This window comes from Diabrotica undecimpunctata, chromosome 6 (assembly GCF_040954645.1).
Source record: "Diabrotica undecimpunctata isolate CICGRU chromosome 6, icDiaUnde3, whole genome shotgun sequence".
In the NCBI taxonomy this organism is placed as follows: domain Eukaryota; kingdom Metazoa; phylum Arthropoda; class Insecta; order Coleoptera; family Chrysomelidae; genus Diabrotica; species Diabrotica undecimpunctata.
The window spans coordinates 59,644,021-59,667,163 of record NC_092808.1 but is presented as its reverse complement, the minus strand read 5'-3'; the positions used below and the strand labels follow the sequence as shown (position 1 = coordinate 59,667,163).

The 23,143-nt window shown below is 34.7% G+C and overlaps 1 protein-coding gene across 2 annotated transcripts in view; it reads right to left on the bottom strand.

Moving 5' to 3' along the window:
- Alk (Anaplastic lymphoma kinase) overlaps positions 1–23,143 on the bottom strand; it is a 200,383-nt gene that overhangs the window by 144,114 nt on the left and 33,126 nt on the right. For both annotated transcript variants that reach the window (XM_072534741.1, XM_072534740.1), the window contains exon 2: positions 10,322–10,641. In XM_072534741.1, the coding sequence (XP_072390842.1) occupies positions 10,322–10,560 (239 nt within the window). In that variant the 5' untranslated portion in view covers positions 10,561–10,641. The remainder of the gene's footprint in view (positions 1–10,321; positions 10,642–23,143) is intronic.

Sequence of the window (23,143 nt, the reverse complement as noted above, 5' to 3'; positions counted from 1 at the left end):
CTGGAGGAAGTGTTCCAACCACATACTCAAAACAACAACCCCGATGCAGAATATAATATACAATCGTATTTAGAATCTCCATATCAACTAGAAGCACCATTGGAGAAATTCACTACCAAACAAGTTTTCAACAAAATCCAAACAGATCTGAATCCCCAGGGGTTCGACTTAATAAAAGAACTTCCCAAGAAAGGAGTGCAATATTTAACACAGATTTTTAATGCAATCCTAAAAACTGGTTACTATCCCCTTTTGTGAAAAGTTGCACAGATCATTTTAATACCCAAACAAGGCAAACCTGTAGAAGAAGTTAAGTCCTATAGACCTATCAGTCTACTTTCAGTGATGTCAAAGGTTTTTGAAAAACTACTACTAGACAGATTACAGCCAATCCTCGTACAACAGCAGCTAATACCCAACCACCAGTTTGGATTTAGACAACAGCATGCTACCATTGAGCAAATTCACCGAATCTGCAATTCCATAAACAAAGCCTTAGAAGAGAAGAAATACTGTTCTGAAGCCTTTTTGGATATCTTGCAGACTTTTGATCTGGCAAGTCTGGCACACTGGCCTGCTATACAAAATAGGACAAGTCCTTCCTCTCAACTACTTTCTAATCCTCAAGTCAGTCAGAATCAGTGCACTAACTTATATCCAATTGAAGCTGGAGTACCCCAGGGTAGTGTCTTTGGACCTGTTCTCTACCTACTTTACACAGCAGATCTGCCTACTAGTCAAAACATCGTCACAGCCACATACGCAGACGACACAGCAATCCTTTCGGCTCACTCAAACCCGTATATCGCCTAACAACTGCTCCAGACCAATCTCGACAAAATGAAGATTTGGTTACAAACATGGCGAATTAAAGTTAACGAAAGCAAGTGAGTACATATAACGTTCACTAATCGAAAAGGTACATGCCCAACCGTCTCATTAAATAACCAAATACTACAACAAAAAACTACTACCACTGAACTGTTCCGCGCTGCAATAAACAAAGTAAAGATAGCCGTGATGATCGCCAACATCCGGAACGGATAGGCACTTTAAGAAGAAGACAACAAAAGGATGATGTAAAATATTTAGGTATGCACTTGGACCGCAGATTAAAGTGGTAGAAACACATATTCGCAAAAAGAAAACAGTTGTTTTATTATAAACATTTATTTATTAACATTAATTATAAACATTATATTAGAGTCACAAATAATTTTGTTACTAAAATTATGATTTAATAGGTTATTGTCACTGGATAGTCTCCTGCAAGTCTCTTGTAATCTAATTAAACAATTTACTTATTGTAATCCTTATTACAGATTGTAAATAAATGGGATGTTCAAAAAAAATTCTCTGACGGTTATATTAAAATGGTACAGCATACGTTGTAAATCATCTTCACTTTAAGAGAGTTGTAATGCGTTGTTTGCATAGCAGATTATTTTGTTGTTTTCCTCCCATTTAGTATCATTTTTTAGTTCTTACCTTTTTATTATTTCATCCATAATAAGGTTAAACAATAGAGGACTTAGGGAATCTTTCTGTCTTGTCCCCATGCCAGCTTCAATACAATCGGTTAGTTTTTTTTCTAAACTAAAAACATTTAAAAAAATTGATGGTAAGACACTATGGGACAGAGCCAGAAGTACAGATATACTACGTAGATGCAAGATGGAAAACATCAAGAACTGGGTAAGAAATATAAGAGTAAAATGGAACGATCATATAAGTCGTATGACAAAAAATAGAGTAGTAAACACGGCAAGAGACGGTTCCCCAATAGGAAGACGATCAGTTCGTCAGGTATATTTCCCATTCGTTCTTTCCGTTAGTTACTTATAAATCTCCATATTGGTTTTTCTGTACCATAGAAGTCGCTTTCCATCCTTTTGTAAAGTGTTTCCAGTGTTAATTTTTTGTTCTTCTTACCAACTGCTTTGTTTCATTTCGTATTCTTCTATAGGTGGCTTCAGATTCTGGAGTATTTGATGTTTTGTACTTTGTGTAGGCCTCTCGTTTCTCTTTTATTTCTTTTCTGAACCATGGTGTATTGTCGTTTTTCTTTTTTTCATTATGACTTTGCGTTTTTCTAGAGCTTCTGTTGCTGCTTCTTCAATTTTGTTTTTAATTTTCTCCCAGCTCGCGTTTATATCTTCGATGTCGTCTATTTGTTTCAGCTTTATCTTCTGTGCTAGACTCCTTTGGTACATTTCTCTTGTAGAGTCGTTGCACAGTGATTGTACATTGAATTTTTCCTCGCTGATTTTCTGTAGAAAATGTTTTGGTGTTATTTTCATTCTTATTTTTGCTAGTACTAGTTTGTGTTCACTAACTGCTTCTGCTGAGTTTAAAGTTCGGATATCTAGAATCTGCTTTTTGTGGATTTTGCTATTAGTGACTATAAAATAAATCATAGATTTGTGTCCCCTGGAGTTTTCAAATGTATATTTATACTGGAGCATATGGTCGAAAAATGTATTATTGGAAAAAAAGAGAACTTCATAACTCAAAAAATGGCAACAAAAAAAAAATAAATTTGTTGCCCCTCAACTCCCAACAAAGCAGTCCTGAGGTTAAATTAGTATAGTGTATGACCTCCACGGTTATTGATTACTGTCCTACATCTGTAAGGCAAACTCATGATTAGATTGCCAATGTGTTGTTGCGGTATTCTGTTACATTCCATTGAAAGGCTCTAAAACAGTTGCTGTCTTGTATTAAACGCAATATTTTGTTGTAAAATACGTCTGTCCAATATGTCCAATAGATTCTTAGTTGGATTTAAATCTGGCGATTATGCAAGCCATAGTAAAACCTCAATTTCATTATCTTTGAGGAATGTTCGCTCGACCCTGGGAGTATACGGACGTGCTTTGCCGTGCATTAATCGCGGTAGTGTGTTGTATTTAAAAATCGTTCCTGACAAACGAGATTGTTTCTTTCACCAAGAGTGATGCCACCCATACCATTATATTGCTACCTTGATATCTATGAACCTCCTGCACGGTGGACAATCATCGTTTAGCATTGCCAGATCGTCTCTTACAGTTTATTAAAAGAAGCATTAGACAGAAACCCAATTGAGCTAACGAAAACAGTAACAGCAGTGGTCACCAAACTAACAAACGAGAAAGTTGTTCAAACACTTCAAAAAATAAAGAAAAGCAAAGCAGTTGAACCAGATGATATTTCTGGGGAATTGTGGACAGCTGTGGGCAACACAGGAACAAGGAGGATGACAGGTCTATTTAGAGACGATTTGAAGAGAGAATGCCAGATGAATGAACAAGCAGTATATTAATACCTGTTTACAAAAAATAAGAAGATATACAGCAACACACAAATTACGTGGCCATAAAACTACTTAATCACAGCAAGAAAATATGCGAGGACTAAAGAAACAAACGCTCATATGGCGTTCATTATCTTTAGAAAGCGAATGCTAGAGTTTCTTAAGATATTCTGCGGTAAGCGCTTAATTAGAAATGAGTACCTGGTGAATATGTGAAGATTGTGGGAGACATGTATGAGGGAGTAACAATTAGTGTTAGGACAGGTGTGGGGTAGATTGCTAAATTTCATGTAAAAGTATGATTGCAACAGGGCTCGGTGCTTTGTCCTTATTTATTCTCATTAGTTTTGGATCAGATAACAGCGAAATTACAGGGTAACATTCCCTGGTGTTTAATGTATGCTGATGACGTAGTTTTAGTAGAAAATATTGAAAGGGATTTAGAACAAAAACGAAACGGTGAAAATAGTTTTCTTCTTCATCTTGTCCTACTCCTATCGGAGATTGGTAATCATCAAGGCTATCCTGACCTTGTTTACAGCTGACCTAAAGAGTTCATTAGTGATACAGCCAAACCACTCTCTCAAATTACGCAACCATGACATTCTTCTGTGGCCTGGATTCCGTTTTCCTTCTATTTTTCCTTAATTTTCCTTCCTAAAATAGTTTTAAGTACCTAGGATTGGTATTACAGAATAGTAGGAAAATAGATGGAGATGCATAAGACCAGCAATGGTGTACGGAACTAAATGTTGAGCAGTTAAAAATAAAGAGAAACAACAAATACATGTTAAGGAAATGCGAATGTTTAGATGGCTAATTAAGGTGATTAAAAAGGACACACTTAAGCATTTGTGTATTATGGTAGGTCTATCGGTAAAATCAATTGATACCAAAATGATAGAACATAGGTTGAGATGGTCCGACCATGTTCAACGTCGAAACGGTAATCGCCCAATACGAAGAATTGCTGATTTCCAAGTTCCTTGGAGAAGCAGGGAGGAAGACCAAAGAAGACTTGGGTGGAAACGCTTAGGCAGGACATGATGATAAGGAGGATTGACATTGGTATGACCCAAGATAGAAAAGAATTAGTAAATGAAATTAGGGAAGCCAACCCACATATGGATAAAGGCAAGAGAACTATGCTTTGATTTGATTTGTTTGTTTAATTGGTTTAGTGCTTCTCTGCTTCGGATCATGTTGATACACTAAATTTGCAGTATACGTCAGTTGGCTCACACTAAGGTTTATATTTTAAGTTTTATATTATAATTACTTACATATCCCATCTGCAAGTGTCCATGTAGAAATATTAGTATACTGAAGACATAAGATCTTAGATACGAGTCCTTAAAAGTAGATTATCGTAGTATATAATATAATATATTTATTTTTATAAAAGCAGTTTGATCTCTTTCTATTCGGGACCTATCACTTGTGTGCCGTCACAGTTTCCGTTTAATAATCGGCTTAAATATTTGTACTACAGAATGAGTTCTATAGGTTTTCACATTTTAGAACACTTTACATATCCGTTTGCTTGTTTACTACTAGCCGCTTGGTATTCTTTATGTTCAACTTAAGCCTTATTTCCTATTAGTATTTTCTATACAATTTCTTAGTTTTTGCAAATATTTTAGTGTGCTCTATCTTATCTTCTTATACTTATCTGTACTTATCTACTAGTATGTATTTCTAACTGTATTTTTGTACCAATATATTTTATTATGTTGATAGGTAGTTTATTTAAATATTATTTTCTAGTGTTTCTCGTAATCTATTAAACACGCGAACACATCTACAGACACTTCCCAGCATATCTGTACGTTTATCCCGAACAAAGCCTAATTTATGCCCCTGTTCCATTCTAAATCCAAACTGTGTTATGTCTATGTTCTCTTTTTATTTGCTCCAATTTTACCATTTCGTAGATCAAATTAAATATCTCTGCTACAATCTTGATTGGTGTAGAAATAATTTTAGCGGTTCAGAATATAATTCATATAGTTCAGATGCCTTAACAGTATTGCAAGACATAATGCAAATTTCACCTCTTGTCAGGGTATCTGAAACCCTTCTATTGGTAAGTTTATCGGTTTATCTCTAATATCTTTATCTTAAAAAAAATGTAAATATACATAATTACAGTATTTCTTTAATTTTGGAAAACCAGTTTTCCATTAAAAGTTCCTCTTATTGCAGTTAGTAATTCTTTCCTTGGTTTTTTAAAAACTTCATTTGTTCCCTTTACCCTTTGTTTCAAATATAACTAAACGGTATAATTCCTTATCTAAATTTCACATGTCATCCAACATTTTCTTTGTTGGAACGCTTTGGAAAACGAAACGCCTCTCTATCACAGAAAAAATAAACATAATTAACGAATAGAGTAAGTACCAGTAAGTTGGTTGAAAAATTTAAAGAAGGCAAAACTCAAGTGACTATATTGCTACAAAACAACGAATTGGTAAGAAATTTGGTCCAAAAAGTTGATGTGATAACACTGACCAAATAAAGAAAATTTCCTAAAACCAAGGGACTTCCTGTGGATCAAGCTGTGGTCCGTGTGCAACGAAATATTTATTACTTTTAAGACAATATGTAGAGAATCCACTGATGTTAATGTCAAAATTGTGAAATCTTGGAGAAAGAAAATCTGTTTGCTCTCTTAAAGGATTATTCCCGAAAAGAGGTGGAATGTCGCTGTGCGCTGTCGTTCAATATGCATTGAAAAATGACAACTAACCTAGGGGAAAAATTATAAAATGACGAATTACAATTTTGTTCTGTGCAAATATAGAAGATGAAAAGAAGGAAATACTTATCATGGGCAAGAGAAAAAATCCACGATGTCAGCAGGGATAACCAAACATTCGAAATCCAAAGACGAATTACTTTAGCGTGGTCAGCCTTTGGAAAACTGCGAGGCACACTTAAGGCCAACATACGCAATTAGCGTATTACCGGTCATGACCTATGGGGCGGAAGACTTTAACCAAGACTACTGCTTCAAAATTGATAGTGGCACAGAGACAAATGGAACGATCTATACTGGGAATGACGTTATCATCATCATAATCTTGGTGCTACAGCCCTTAGAGGGCCTCGACCTTCTCAAGCTTTCTACGCCATTCTATTCTGTCCCTCGCTTGCATTTTCCAGTTGCCGACTCCGATCTTCTCGGCATCTTGTGTTACCCCGTCCATCCACCTCAGCTTTGGTCTACCCCGTCTTCTCATTCCCACGGATTGCGCTGTTAGAATCTTTTTTATCATGTTTGACTCAGGGGGCCGAGCTACATGTCCTGCCCACTGCAGGCGGTTTCGCTTAATTATAGTGGTAATATCTTTACCACCAAACGTATGCTTGTAGATATTCTGCAGTTCAAAGTTATATCTACGCCTCCATATTCCGTTCTCACAGACCGCTCCGAATATCTTGCGTAGCACCTTACTTTCAAAAATGGATAGAGCGGATTCATCTGTTTTCGTTAGCGTCCATGCCTCTAATCTATATGTGAGAACGGGGACTATCAGTGTTCTATACAGCCTTATACGAGTTTTTTGAGACAGACGTTTGTTAGCTAAGTACTTTGATAGACCATGATAACACCTGTTTGCAATTATTATTCGCCTTTTTATTTCCTCAGATGTGTTATTATTGGGGTTAACCGATGTCCCTAGATATATGAACTCTTTGACTGCTTCGAAGTTTTGGTCATTGATGATTAAATTTGTGTCAACATTTCCAGCTCTTGTGTTTGTGTTAGTCGCCATGAATTTGGTTTTATTTTGATTTATCTGTAACCCCATTCGTTCTACTGCTGCTACTAGCTCGGTTAGGATTTCCGCAGTTCTCTCCCTAGTTCTTGTTATAATGTCCACGTTGTCTGCATATGCTAGAATTTGGACTGATCTATTAAATATTGTTCCCCTGCTATCTAAATTAGCGTCTCGTACAACGTTTTCTAAGGCGACATTAAAAAGCTGACACGCCAGCGCATCTCCCTGCCTTAACCCCCTATGTATTTGAAATGGGGTTGACGAGTCCTTTTGAATTTTTACTGCTGATAGCATCTTCGCCATTGTCACTTTTATTAAACATATCAGTTTTTTTTGGAATTCCCAACTCATTCATAGCGTTGTAAAGACTTGGTCTTAAGACACTGTCATATGCCGCTTTAAAATCGACAAAAATATGATACATATCTATGTTAAACTCTTGCGCTTTTTCGAGGATCTGTCGTAGTGTAAAGATCTGGTTAATGGTTGAACGTCCACGCCTGAATCCCGCCTGATATTCTCCTAAAAACATTTCAGTATAAGGCTTTAATCTCTCGTGCAAAATATTTGACAATATCTTGTATGCTGTATTTAGGAGAGTTATTCCGCGGTAATTATTGCATTCCAGTTGGTTTAACTTTTTGTGTAACGGGCAAATTAAGCCTAAGCTCCATTCTTCAGGCATTTGCTCCTCAGACCAAATTCTACAAACAATTTCTCTCATCACCTTGGTGAGCTGCTCTCCACCGTGCTTAAATAACTCTGCTGGGATGCCATCGCTACCTGGGGACCTATGGTTCCTTAGTTTTTCTATAGATATTTTCACTTCATCTACCACGAGTTCCTCACGAGGGGGGTTCCACGAGTTCCTCATTTCGGTATTCCAGCTCTATATTGTTAGTAGGTTCCCCTTCCAGCAACTCTCGAAAGTGCTCTACCCATCGTAAAAGGATATCCTCTTTGTTGGTAAGTAAGTTACCAACAATAGTTGATTCTTGGTTTGAATTCATTTCTAATAATATTTATTTGAGGATAGAACTTTCTTGTTTCTCCGTGACACATATGGCTTTCGAGCCATTCTAATATGTCATTTTCCGAGTCTCGTTTCTTTTTTCGGTATATGCGTTTTTCCTCTCTCCTTAAGTTTTTGTATCTATCTATTGTTGTTCTAGTTTTTCGTTGTTGCATGGTCCTAAATGCCTCGTTCTTCTCATCTCTTATTTTTTTGCAGTCTTGGTCGAACCAGTCGTTTCTTTCTTGGGTTCGGGATATTCCCAATGTGCTTTCGGCTGCTAATTTCAGAGCATTCTTGCAGTTGTTCCACATTTCCGTGCTTGATTGGTCGACTGCCCAGGTGTGTTCTAGGGTTTCTTTTATATGTGACTGGAACTGTTTCTCTTTGTTTTCATTTTTTAGCATATGTAAATTATATTTTACTTGTCTAGTGCCCCTTTCTTTCTTGGCATTGGAAATTCTTTGTCGTAACTTGGCCCTTACCATGAAATGGTCTGAGTCAATATTTGCGCCTCTGTAAATTCTTACGTCCATTAGGTTTGTAAAGTGCCTTCTGTCAATTATAACATGGTCAATTTGATTTGTGGTGCGTCCATTTGGTGATATCCAAGTTGCTTTATGGATATTCTTATAATTAAAATATGTATTTCCCACAGTTAAATCTTTGGAAGCTGCCATACTAATAAGCCTTAAACCATTGTCATTAGTAACGTCGTGAAGGCTGTGTTTACCAATATAATCTTGGTAGCATATCTCTTTTCCTATCTGGGCGTTCATGTCTCCAATGATTATTTTAATATCGTTTTTGTCACAGTTATCATATGCTCTTTCGAGATCTTCGTAGAATAGATCTTTAATTTCTTCGTCTTTTTCCTCGGTTGGCGCGTGCACGTTGATCAGGCATATGTTTGTATTTCATATCAGGCATATTTTATTCGAAGGATGCATAACCGATCATTTATGGCTTTAAAACCAATAATAAAATTTTTGATTTTCTTTGATACTAGGAACGCGGTTCCGAACTCATGTCGGTTTGGGTTGCAGCTGTAATATATATCATGTTCTTTTTTCTGTATAATGCCGGTTCCTGTCCGTCTCATCTCTTGAATCGCTGCAATGTCTATTCTATATTTTAGGAGTTGATCTTGCAGCAGCTTCAGTCCCGCTGTCCTATACAGCGTTCTTACATTCCAAGTACTGATCTTTAAATCATTGTCCTTAGTTCGGTGCGTGGATCGTCGTCTTGAATTAAGTCCGACTTTTCTATCTCGAGATTTCGTAACAATAGGTTTTTATGGGATGAGGGAGTTAGCCTCATGTCCAACCCCCTTTTCGGATGACCATTTCTCCCTTCCTCGTTAGCCCTGACCCCACCTTCCACTGGGGTTGGTTACCCAGTCTCCAGTAGGGTTGCTCAGGTTTACCGGGGTTCACCCGTGTGATGCGGATCACACTTCTCGGAGATGAGGATAGGAATTGAGTAGGAGAGGCTAGAGGCGTTATCTGGAAGCAACGCCTTATGATGCGCATCACTACTCCATTAAAACCCCGGGAATGACGTTGCGGAACCGAATAAGAAACGAAGATCTGCGAAGAAGGACGAGTATTGCTGATGTTGTGGAACACATAGCAGAACTGAAATGGACCTGGGCAGGCCCTGTAGCGAGAATGCACGACTTACGATGAACGAGCTAAATTACAAATTGGAAGCCAAGAGCAGACAAACGTAAGGGAAAGACCACCTACACGTTGGGTTGACAACATGAGGAGTATCACCAAAAATTGGCAACAAAGAGCACAAAATCGTAAAGAATCGTAAAGAAATTATAGTTAATTAAAATTATAGTTAATATTTAAAAAACGACGTAAAATTCAGATCAGTTACTATAATTTTCCTAAGTTTTTTCTTAAACGACCACTCCTCTTTAGCGACCAGTTTTTGATTCTGGTGGTGGTCGCTATTGGAAGGTTTTACTGTACTTATATCGTTTTTTTACAAATGTTTTTAACAAAATTTTAATGACATCCAGTCCTTTTGCTACTTTGTAAAATTTTAAATTTGTATTTTACTAACTTTTAATTCTCAGATTTTTAATTTGACTTAATGATAAAATTTTTCTCTCAGCTTTACTTGAAACTCTTTTTATGTAGTTAATTGTAAATTACGAGTAGTTTAAAAAAAGATAAAATGCGAAGTAGTAGAATAGCAGTTTACAAAAACACTTACCTAAAATACCTTATTCTTGGATTATAATAATCTGGATTAAAGATGTCTCTTATTTCGTCGTCTTCAATATTGCTAAATGGACGCAACTCTTTGGATATATCTAAATTATATGTGCGATTAATTTGGTAAACGTCGTCATTCTCTGTTCTTGTTTTTTCGGCTTTGTGTTGGCACAGCAATCCTCTATGCTGAAGTATAAATAGCAGCGTAAAGGGTAAAAACCTTTTCACAATTTCCATTTTGACTGCGATTTTAATTTGGGAAGTCTTGTATCGTAAAGGCGAACGGATTCGACATTTTCGTCTTTGGACTGCTACTATCTGAAACAAAAAGCATATGGTGGTTTGAAAGAGAACATTTGTAAGACGCGCCTGCTCATGTCAAAGTGATTTATGTGCTGCAATGATTTCTTTTAAAAGGGTGTAATACCGTTACTAGCTGATGTTTTAAAAATAGAGCAGTATAAATCTTTTCGGTTATATTAAATTTTATATATAGAACTAGGAGTAAATATCTCATTTATTGAGTTAAAATTTTACAGGGTGTTTTTTAAAATACCCAAAAATGCAGCTGCTTAGTTATCTAAGGTTGGATTAATTTCATAATTTAAAATTGATTGTTGTTTTTATCGCTAAAATAAAATTTTGGAATAATAACAGTCTAACAGGTAACAGTTTTAAGTTAATGAATGTATTTTAAAGCGGAACAGACCAAGGTCAAAATAACTAAGTGAGAGATACCACTTATGGAATGTAGGGAAAAGCACGAGTATAAAATATAGAAGATAATTGTAGAAATTGTAAAAATAAGTGATATGATGAGAATGCGAGTAAAATTTATATTTAGGAAAAAAATGCTAAATGCAGTATATAAGAGTGCCCCATGGACACTCTTATACACGTATCGGTGAAAGTAAGAGCTTCCACCGATAAATTAGAAGATGAACTTAATGTTATTTCGAAAGAGGAGAAAGTAACCATTGGATTTGACAAAGAATCATATGAAACGTTACATGGTGCTAGGTTTTGAAAGTAAAAATGATGCTGGATATGATATGATAGCAGTATTACCAGCAGCTATGGCGATTGTTAACACAGTCTTGCAATAGAGAGAAAGTTAACATATAACATTAAAGTCTCAAATAACACATAAGTCTCAAATAAATCGCTGAAGACAAGAAAGTAAGGTATACGTCAATGCAATATACTGGTTACTATACTAGTTGGTGGTAAGCCATCAACATAAATTAAACAAGCCACAAAAACTACATAGAACAAACTTTTAAGAATAAGATCTGGTTATTGTCAAAATTAAATGAACGAAATTAAGTCATTCTAGAAAACTCCTAAAGAAAACAAAAACAAAAGTCAAAACCTCTTTCAATTATGACAAGAAGATATGTCTTATGAAATATAAGGCTGCCATAAAAGAAGCGAAATTGTCTATAGCAAATGCTAAATCTAATAATGCATTAAAAAATATATCATATTTCTAAATTAAACAATAAATAGGTTCTAATAAAAAGGTAGATCATGAATTGAATCACACATAGGCAAAAAAGTTACAGTTCTTTGAAATCACAATATGAAAATAGTTTTTTTCACAATTTATCGTGAATTATTCGATATTTTGCAATGAAAATGAACACGTAGATTTCGTATAGTAATAGCACCAAAAAAAAAAAAATAAATAAATAACGAAATTTGTGAATCTCATCAAAATATTATGAGAAGTGTGATCTCCTAAAAGCCCCAAATTTTGGTGTATGTTATTTAGTTTGAGCTGCGAGATGAATGTGTGTGCGTAATTACTTCAGCTGACTTAGGATTAAGTTATCGTGAAATAGGCTTGAGGTTAAGAGTATTTCACCGGTCGTTTCAGTTCAAAGGTTCGAGAAACAAACGACCATATGAGCCGGCCTGGATAGGGAAGCAGAAGAGTCACAACATTACGCCAAGATCAGGCTGCGGCAATAAGAGAATGTTTTGTCAAAATGAGATATTTACAAATACAAGTGACATATGTTGCATGTAAGGAAACCAGGCAGAGCATCAGCTTTAAACGTAAATCATCATAGAAGTAGATCACAATCAGAGAACACCTTGACTGGAATGTTGATAACTGGGAGCACGTTGAATAGCGTGCTAATTCGAGGTATTGCTTATATGGCTCAGATCGACGTGTAGGAGTTATTCCATGGCCAAGAGAAGGAGGATTTGTAATATTTTGGGGAGAAATATCTCTTACAACGCGAATGAACCTTGTTACTTTACATCCTTTGTACAGCTTGTACTCTACATCTTTATAAACAACAAGTTACACGGAGGTTACATTTTGAACAAAAACAATAATGCGCTGTAATCTACTAACAATTTTTGATTTGAATTGAATTGAAATTTGAATTTGAAACTTTAATATGATTAAACTAAAATAAATAAATATCTTGAGATAATCTACTATTTTATTTTAACTATCTTCTGTTTATATAGAATATTTAATAAAATAGATTATTATTAGAAAATCGGGTTAGACGAAAAAAATGCCTAACCTTGTATGGCGAGCTACCCCAAATTGTATTATTCTATTCTTTAGGGGGGTCAATAGCAGTGTAAATTTAAAATCACGACCATTGCGTTAACCACTATCTTGAATTTTAAAATGAAAAAGGAGAACCATTTTTGCACAATATCTTCGCCATTTTTCACTTTTCGATAAAAATGGTACGGACTGAAATTGTTGAAAATGCAATTTCTTACAACTCTTTTTTACAAATTGTTTCGTAAGGTCGATATTTTCCGAGTTAAGGAGGGAACTCAAGGAAGGGGGGAGGGAATCATAATTATCTAATTATTTCGTTTATTATTAACTTTACGACATAAATGTACATAAACAAAAATGGAGAAAATTAAATTTTATACCTACAATTTTGATTCTAGACGGTGACGTTATCAGCAGCAAGCCATAAACAGGAAAGAACCTACGACTTTAAATACTTATTGATTTTAGTAAAAAAATTTGTAAAAAAAATGGTAGGAAATCGTATCTGCAACAATATCAGTCATTTTCCGCAGTGAAAATCTAATTATATTCTCCTTTAAAATCAAGATGGCGGTTGACGCAAGCAAGTTTGGTGCAGTTTGGGGCGGCTTGCCATGCAAGGTCAAGTGCTATCCCGACTGGACTATTTTAAAGGGTTTAAATTATTTGTATGATTATTTTTTAAATAATTAACTTTTCACAATTAACACACGATTTTCGACTTCGTTATATACATGGAAACAAAAACGGATATACTGCAGGAGTATAGCAAGAAATCGAAAGTCACACTGAGTTATCAGTCTGTCCCAAGGATTCTGGGGTGGACAAAAAACTGACGACGCGAAAGACGAAAAAACCTTTAACACTCTTTATCTGTACCTACAATGCCAGAACATTATTATCTGAAGAAAAAGTCACTGAAATGGAAATCGAGATGTCAAAAGTAAAATGGGATATCATTGGAGTCAGTGAAGTAAGGCGACATGGAGAAAACCTGACAACACTAAAATCAGGACATATATTTTACAGCATAGATAGTGAAACCGAATCAATCGGTGGAGTCGGTTTCTTTATACACAAAAAACTTGCAGATAACATATTAATTACAAGAAGCATATCCACAAGAGTAGCCTATTTAATCGTAAAGCTAAACCAAAGGTATAAAATAAAGATTATTCAAGTATATGCTCCAACAACGGACCATCCGGATGAGCAGATTGAAGAATTGTACGATGATATCTCAACGGCACTGAAAGAAACACCAACACACTACACGATTATATGCGGCGACTATATTGCAAAGTCGCTAAAGCAGGATGAACAGGAAACAGTACTAGGTAAATTTGGATCCAAAGGTAGAAACGAGTATGGACAAACACTACTAGAATTTCTATTACAACAAAATCTATACCAGATGAATAGTTTCCACCGAACTATAGAAGAGAATAAAAGTCTGAAAGTCCTGCAAACTAAAGAGCAAAGAAGGAGTCCTCATATCAAATAGAGAAAAACTACTACACATAGTTGAATACTTCTATCAAGTATTATACACAAGTCAAAGAGAAGACCAAACGAACTTGAAAGCCGCCGTATCACGCAAAATCATCATCCAGGCTTCAGAGCTCATGCCAGAGATCACACTAAGCGAAATACAAGACGCAATGAAAAAGATAAAAAACAACAAGCCCCAGGAGAAGACGGAGTCGTAACAGAAGCTATAAACATGGGCGGACGTGCCCTTTTCAACCAAATAAAAATTTTGTTTAACCTTTGTTTAACAGATTGTTGCATACCGGAAACATGAAACAATGCAGTAACAATTTTACTACACAAGAAAGGAGACAAGGCGCATTTAGAAAACTATACACCAATGAACTTATTGAACCACATCTATAAAATGTTTACTCGAATAATTACGACAAGACTAGAAAAAAAGTTCGACTTCTACCAGCCCCGAGAACAAGCTGGCTTCCGCTTAAAATTTCGGGACAAACGATCACCTACAAACAGTAAAAACCTTAATAGAGAAATCGATAGAATATAACAGATCACTGGTACTTATATTCGTAGACTTTCACAAAGCCTTATATACCGTGGAATTAGACAGCATTATAACTGCTCTGAACAATAGTAGAATAGACTACCGGCTTACAAAGTTAGTACAAACATTGTACCAAAACGCCACAATGCGTGTAAAACTATATGATACCACTAGAGAAATTAATATAAAGCGAGGTGTGAGATAGGGTGACACTCTTTTCACCTAAATTATTTATAACGGTCCTCGAATACGCCTTTAAAATGCTTAAGTGGGAAAATAGAGGAATAAAAATAGACGGCGAAATGCTCAAACATCTGCGTTTTGCCGAAAATATAGTACTTATTACCGAAGATCTGTTTGAAGCACAACAAACGCTAAAAGAATTAGAAAACGTATCTTCAACAATAGGTCTAAAAATGAAAATCAGTGAGACCAAATTTATGACAAATTTGGTTCCCAGCGATCACCTATCCATCCAAAATCAAGTGGTGGAATTGACAGAAAAGTACATATATCTCGGTCATGAAATTAGACCAAGCAAGGATAATTAGACCTGTCAATTTTAACGACGAATAATACTTGCTTGGGCGGCGTATGGTTCACTAAGAGATATCTTTAAGAGCAACATCCTGATAGTTATGAAACGGAAGATATTTGACCAATGCGTTCTTCATATTATGACATACGGAGCAGAAACTCTAACTTTCACAAAAACAACAGCAATAAAAATGCGAGTGGCACACAGGCGCATGGAAAGATCGATTTTAGGCGTGACAAAAAAAGACAAAATAAGGAACCAAGACCAAAGGAAAAGAACAGGTATCGCTTATGTCGTTGAACGTGTAGCCAAGCTGAAATGGTATTGGGCAGGTCACATAGCGAGACTAAAAGACTCAAGATGGACTAGAAACCTAATTGGATGCTGCCCAAGAGAAGACAAACGCGGCAGAGGATGACCACCAACACGCTGGATGGACGATATTAAACGAATATCCAAGAAATGGTAACCAGATGCACAGAACCGTGAAGAGTGGTGAACAATGGAAGAGACCTATGTCCAGCAGTGGACAGAAGAGGTTTCATGATGATGATATATATTATATACCTATAAATATATATAATGTACATATATATATATATATATATATATATATATATACATATATATATATATAAATATATATATATATAAATATATATATATATATATATATATATATATATATATATATATATATACTACCCCGTAAAATTTCCGTAAAAATAATTTATTCTAATAAGGTGTTATCAAATAACATAATTCCACTTCTATTATTGAGAGGACTTTTTCAAGATATTTAAAAAGAGTAAGTAAGGCATCTATGGTGGATTTGACTGGTTTACATGCGAATTGTATTTTTGCAAATCTTTCTCGAAGAAAGCAGGTTAGGGTAATAGAAATTTTCGATTTGGTTCCTTTGATTCGTTCGGACCATAGGCTAAGATGAAACTCACTTTGAATATTTTTACCAGGTGAATTAGTAAGATATTAATGTTCTGCTGTAACAGGACTGGAAATATATCATCATAACCAAAAGATTTGTATGTTGGCTAGACTCTGCTAGACACTTGTTGTTCTTGATGACCTTACTCTGTATGTAGATTCATTAAGCTCCACCTTCCTAATCTTCAATAAGTGTTGTTGTCCAATATCATTGGAGTGGCCTATTGAGATAACTTTTGAAGGCACTAAATTAGTGATTTCATCAAAAAACTGTTTCTATGTTCTCCTTTCCTTTTTTAATTCGTTGTTACATTTCGTAGTTACTTTTTAGTCCTCCCAGTTACTAAATTTTGGCTTTGTTAAAATTCACGATTCTAGAACTTTATGTTTTTCAGTTACTTGTACTATTTTCGTTACTGTTTTAGATTAAGTCATTACATGGTATAATCTCAATTAAAAACGTTAGCACTTGTACATTGTCTATATTTTACATAATACAGATTTTGAACGGGGATATTTAGCATAATAAAATCTTCATATTTCGGAAAATATCTTATACCTTTATAATAATTAGTTAACATAATGAATAGTAAGCATAAAGTTTGCCATAAACATTCATGATATATTTGGGATTTGTTTAATGTATCAATAGATCAAATATATGAAAATAACAGTTGCTTCATTAAATAGTGACTGCTAAACTAATAGTTTAGATAAAATCATGATTTACAGTGAAATCCGTTTAATATATCAAACACTATAATAATTTTAAAGTTTAAAATGTATTAAACTTCCTAGGATAAACCCTTTTTAAGGCTTTCTGTGTGAATAATAGCGTTAAACAATTATATTTAGGTTAAAATAAGAATATAGTTTCTCAGAACAATGATAACTAGGCTTTTGTACGAGAAATTAAGGCATTATAATTATAAAAAAAAAACGTTTTCTACTGGCAATGGATCGGGAACAACGATCCAAGAGTCCAACTAAAAAAATATGCAGTTCATGATAAATCAATCTAAATTACAAACACCACGAATATATTACCGTCAATTAGATCAAACTTTATATACAGGGTGTTTCAAAAAAAGGTAACCCCGTCTCTAGGGTAGGTAAAAAACTGAAAATAATTCGGGTTTGCTTAGTAAAAAATTTTTGTAACGCCATCCGTTTTCAAGAAACTTTTATACGAATATGTTTTGGAAGCTGATACATCCCATGAATTTGTTTTTATATCTGATTCTCATAGAGGGCGCTAGTTACACGGATCGTACTAAGTATTAGTCAATATAGCTTTTTTAAGAGTATAATTATTAATTGAATTTGTTTTTATATCTGATTCTCATAGAGGGCGCTAGTTACACGGATCGTACTAAGTATTAGTCAATATAGCTTTTTTAAGAGTATAATTATTAATTAAAATTTCAAGTAAACTTAAACATCATTCAATTTTACACGAAATAGGTACTCTTGGTAAAACTCGATACTGTGTACCGTTTTCGGAATATTTTGATTTGAAAATTATGAAGTAATAATTGATGCTGGTATAAAATAGTTAGTAATTAAACAAAACTCACAAGAAGACAATTAAATTAATGACTAAGAACATAAAATAAAATTCAATTATAGTAAGTGTTCAAAATGCCCTCCGTTTTCGAAAATACACAAGTCTATTCTTTTTTCTAAAGATTCCATTAACCTTCTAAACGGTAGGGGATCAGCTATGATGTCATTAAATTGACGTTGAATTCTTTCTTCCAATTCTTGGCATGAATTTGCCTCTGTAGCATAGACTTTTTCCTTAATATACCACCAAACTGCGTAGTCCAAAGGGTTAAAATCGCATGACCAAGGAGGCCAATGAATCGGAGCTTCTGCACCTCTACCAATCCATCGATTCGGAAAATGATTACTCAACCAATTACGATACCTTCTATCAAAGTGTGGTGGAGCTCCATCGTGCATAAAAAATAAAGATCTTCGCTCGTTTAGCGTTAAATCTTCTAATATCTCGAATAAGGAATTGTTTAAAAAATCAAGATACATATCACCATTTAAATTTACAGGTAGAATATGATAACCTATTAATTTGTTACCTAAAGTTGCTGCCCAAACATTAACTTTAAATGAGTGTTGGTAATGTGATACCCTTTTGACTCGTGGATTCTCATCACACCAGTAGTGTGCATTATGGGAGTTAAACATACCTTGTCGCGTAAAGGTGGCCTCGGCCGTAAGAAGAATGCATTTTAAAAAATTTGGATCGTGGGCTGTCTTTTGTTGCAATGTTTCACAAAAATCCACTCTAACCGGTAGATCATCTGGCAAGAGCTCTTGGACTTGTCTGTAATGATAAAGATGTAATTGCTGTTCTTTCAGTATCCGCCAAGTACTTGAAGAAGAAGTATTTGTTTGTCTTGCTATATTCCTTACGCTAACTGTTAGATCTTGATCAAGTATATTTAAAATATTATTTTCTTTATTAATTGTTCTTGTTGTTCTTGGTCTACCAGAATTTATTTTATTTGGTCTCACATTCCCAGTTTCTCGACAACGTCGTTCACGTGGTTCAACGGCTCTAAATGTTTTTTAACTTGGTAAGTTTCTTCTAGGAAACTTTTCTGCATAACGTGTCACACCTGCACTAGAACATCCTAAACATTCGCCTAAGGTTAATAACATGTCAGTGTATTCAACATTTGAGTACATTTTGATTTGATTTTACAAATAACAAGGTTTTAAAACTCTAATTATTGTTGATTTATTGTCATAACAATCAATAAATTTTCGATCTTACTGTATGGTGTGGAGGCCTGGACGCTGACGGAGACGCTCACGAGAAAACTAGAAGCATTCGAAATGTGGGTGTACCGACGCATTCTTCGTATATCCTGGACCGAACATGTCACCAACACAGAGGTAATCCAAAGAATCGGAAAGGAGAAAGAAATCGTGAACACAATTAAACAAAGAAAGCTTGAATATCTAGGCCACATATTGAGACACGATAAGTACCGTCTACTGCAATTGATTGTCCAGGGAAAAATAGACAGTAAGCGAGGGCCAGGCAGGAGAAGACACTCGTGGCTCCAAAATCTGAGGAAGTGGTTCGGGCTCACATCGGTCGAACTATTCAGAAGCGCCGCAAATAAGATCAGAATTGCCATGTTAATAGCCAACGTTCGCAACGGACAGGGCACTTGAAGAAGAAGAATCAATAAATGTCAGATTTCCATGGGACACTTGGAGAAAATAGAGGTATACCTATTAGAACTTTATCATTACTACCAGTATCAATTATTACTTCATAATTTTCAAATCAAAATATTCCGAAAACAGTACACAGTATCGAGTTTTACCAAGAGTACCTTTTTCGTGTAAAATTGAATGGTGTTTAAGTTTACTTGAAATTTTGTTTAATAATTATACTCTTAAAAAATTTATATTGACTAATACTTAGTACGATCCGTGTAACTAGCGCCCTCCATGAGAATCAGATATAAAAACAAATTCGTGGGATGTATCAGCTTCCAAAACATATTCGTATAAAATTTCATTACAATGTTGCCAGTAGTTTCGGCAAAATCGTAAAAAATGCGTAAATTTTTTTTTCTTCAACGCCCTGTATCTTGAAAACGGATGGCGTTACAAAAAATTTTATCTAAGCAAACCCCAATTATTTTTCAGTTTTTTACCTACCCTAGAGACGGGGTTACCTTTTTTTTGAAACACCCTGTATTATTCCATATAATAATAAACTAAAATAAGTTAAAAGTATACCAATTTAAACTACTGCAAATGATGCAACGTACCAGGTACCACTGATTTACGTGATCTGCTAAATTGCGAATTCCACACAGTTGTATATTGAAAAAGAAAACAAAATTTGAATACTTCAGTTAATGGTCATGTATCCCTCCCACGGGTTTTGGTTGTCGCCTTTGGATACGTCAAGTATATATATATATATATATATATATATATATATATATATATATATATATATATATATATATTAACTCAATAAAATGATCAAGAAGTGATGGGGAGAAATAATGTCACTATACTCTTTGGAAAGTCTATAGACAAAAGAAAAAAAGAGATCAAGCCTATGCTTGAGGAAACTCCTGATATAGTTTCTTGAAAAGGTAAGATATTTATGCAAGAATATAATGATAATTTTGGCCGTAGAAATCTCGTTTTATTCGCAAAAAGCTTAGACCATCTTCTTCTTACTATACAATACACAATTTTGAATGTAGGCAACTCCTTTGCAAGTTAGATCATACATACTACGGTGGATATATCTACAACCAATGATGTCAAAACGAGGAAATATGTCCTTAATCTTAGCTTAATGAGTGACAAAATAATGCTTTTACAGGTAAGCGCCTCTTCATTTAATGTTAACCTATTTCAAAAATAAACAAATGGGAAATATAATGCAAGGACAAACGAGAAGAAAATAAAGAGAAATAAAACAAGAATACGAGCGGCTAAAGAAAAGTGGATAACACATAGATGTTCACAAATGAAAGAATTAGAAAAAAACAACGTGACATGTTCGACATGTACAAAAAATTTCGTGGAGCTGCTGGTCTGTATAATAAAAAAACGAGTTCAATTGGGATGTTTCTTCCTCAGTTGTTTTATAGATTTTGGCTGACATTAAACATAAAGAACCTTGGATTTTAATATTTCAGGCCCATTTTCTTGATTCACATTACTCTGTTGTGTCATAAATGGTATTGCTTCTAAATAATTAAATATACAACCATCATTTGATTTGTCTTTTGATTACTCTTCCTTTTTCATAAGTGTGAACATAGAGGTATGCCACATTAAAAAACCGCCAACATTAATCAACAGAAATTGGAACATTTTTAATGAATTGGTTTCTGAGTCAAGCATGTTGACGACGAAATACAACACCTAACTACGTCAATCTAAAAAGCTGCCTGAGCTGCTACTCCAGAAAGCTCCTATAAAGAAAAGCCAGGCACATATCCGGACTATATGAAAAATATGATTCGTGAAAAAAAACTAAGAAAAAATTACAAAGTACTCGAGCCCTAATAGACAAAACGCATCTAAACAGAGCTACACGACAACTCAAAGAAACACTAAACAAATATGCTGGTAGTAAAAAACATTTTTGGATAATCCATTCATGTAAGTGCAAATAAAGACTACTTACTATAGAAACTGACAAGGAAACTGAAATCCCAACAACAAACTAAGACTCCCATACGAAAAACAATGGTAGCTGGGCTCGTAGTGTTAAACACAAAGCAAGCACTTTGCAGAATATTTTATGTCTGTATTTCAACCCTATCAAAAATGAGACACAAATGAGTTCCTCAGAAGAATAAATAAGAACTGAGAGGTACTGACCACCATCAAATCTCGAAAGTTACAGTTCTTCGGACATATTATGCGAAATGAATCCAGATATGCTCTCCTTCAAGCCATCCTGCAAGGAAAAATATTTGGAAAACGAGGTCCAGGAAGAAGAAGAATATATTTGTTAAAGAACCTCAGAATCTGGTTCAATACAACATCTACGCAGCTTTTTCGCGCTGCTGCAGATAAGATAAAGATTGCCATGATGATTGCCAACATTCGTAACGGATAGGCACATCAAAAAGAAGAAGAAGTAACGATGTCAAATATCTGGGTATCCACAAAGAAAATCACCTAAATTGAAGAAAACATATATGGTCCAAACGACGACAACTGTACATGATTTACGAAAAATGTACTGATTTAAGAATCGGAAGTCAAGTTTAAGTATTCAAAACAAACTAATTCTCTATAAGACAATGCTACCACCAGTATGGATGTACGGAATGCTAATCTGGGCAACTGCCAGTAATACAAATATGCAAAGACTACAAAGACTCCAATCTAAAGTCCTTTGTGATGTCTGCAATGGCCCATGATATGTGCCAAACGGTTTTATTTATCATGACCTGAATGTTGAAACTGTTACAGAAGCAACAGCCACTCAAACTACTTTAAGAGATCTTGAATATGTTGCCTGTGTGAGTCCATTTCAAATAGGTAAAAGAAATAAGAATAAGACTTACAATCAATTTATTCTACTACCAACGACCGGTTTCGCATACTATAATTTGCTATGCATCTTCAGGTCAACGGTACATGGTTAACTAAATGCTGAAATTATAAAAACCCGTATTAGGGTATTGTCTGGTACAGAATATACAGCAATTATGCCAATAATATATGTGTGTGATTATTAAATATGATGAAAAAAATGAAAAAGTTGCAGAAATCTGAATTGTGTTTCGAAACTATTTTACGGATTTATTAAATATGACTTTAAAAATTGATTAAATACACAAAGTAAAACTTAAGTGAAAAAACAATCTAGTAAAAATTGAAATTAAATAAATAAATAACTAATAAATATTACTTACATGCCGATACAAGAATTATTATTTATTGTTTTAGTAAACATAGGTCAAACTGTTATGGTAAACTGGTGACGGGTGATCATCGGTTTTATTGTAACTATTTAACAAATAGAGGAATAGTTCTTTTCAAGTATAACAAGGATTCACAAAGTATCCATGTTATTTATTGGGACTGTCGAACACGAAATTTACATTACTTTAAGAAAGAGTGACCACTCAGAGAAAGACTTGTACCAGGAAAAAAAATGTACAGCGTTGTCATACACTAGTTGACCCAAAATTAGTACCTTTGCCTCCTTTTCACATAAAGTTAGGATTAATGA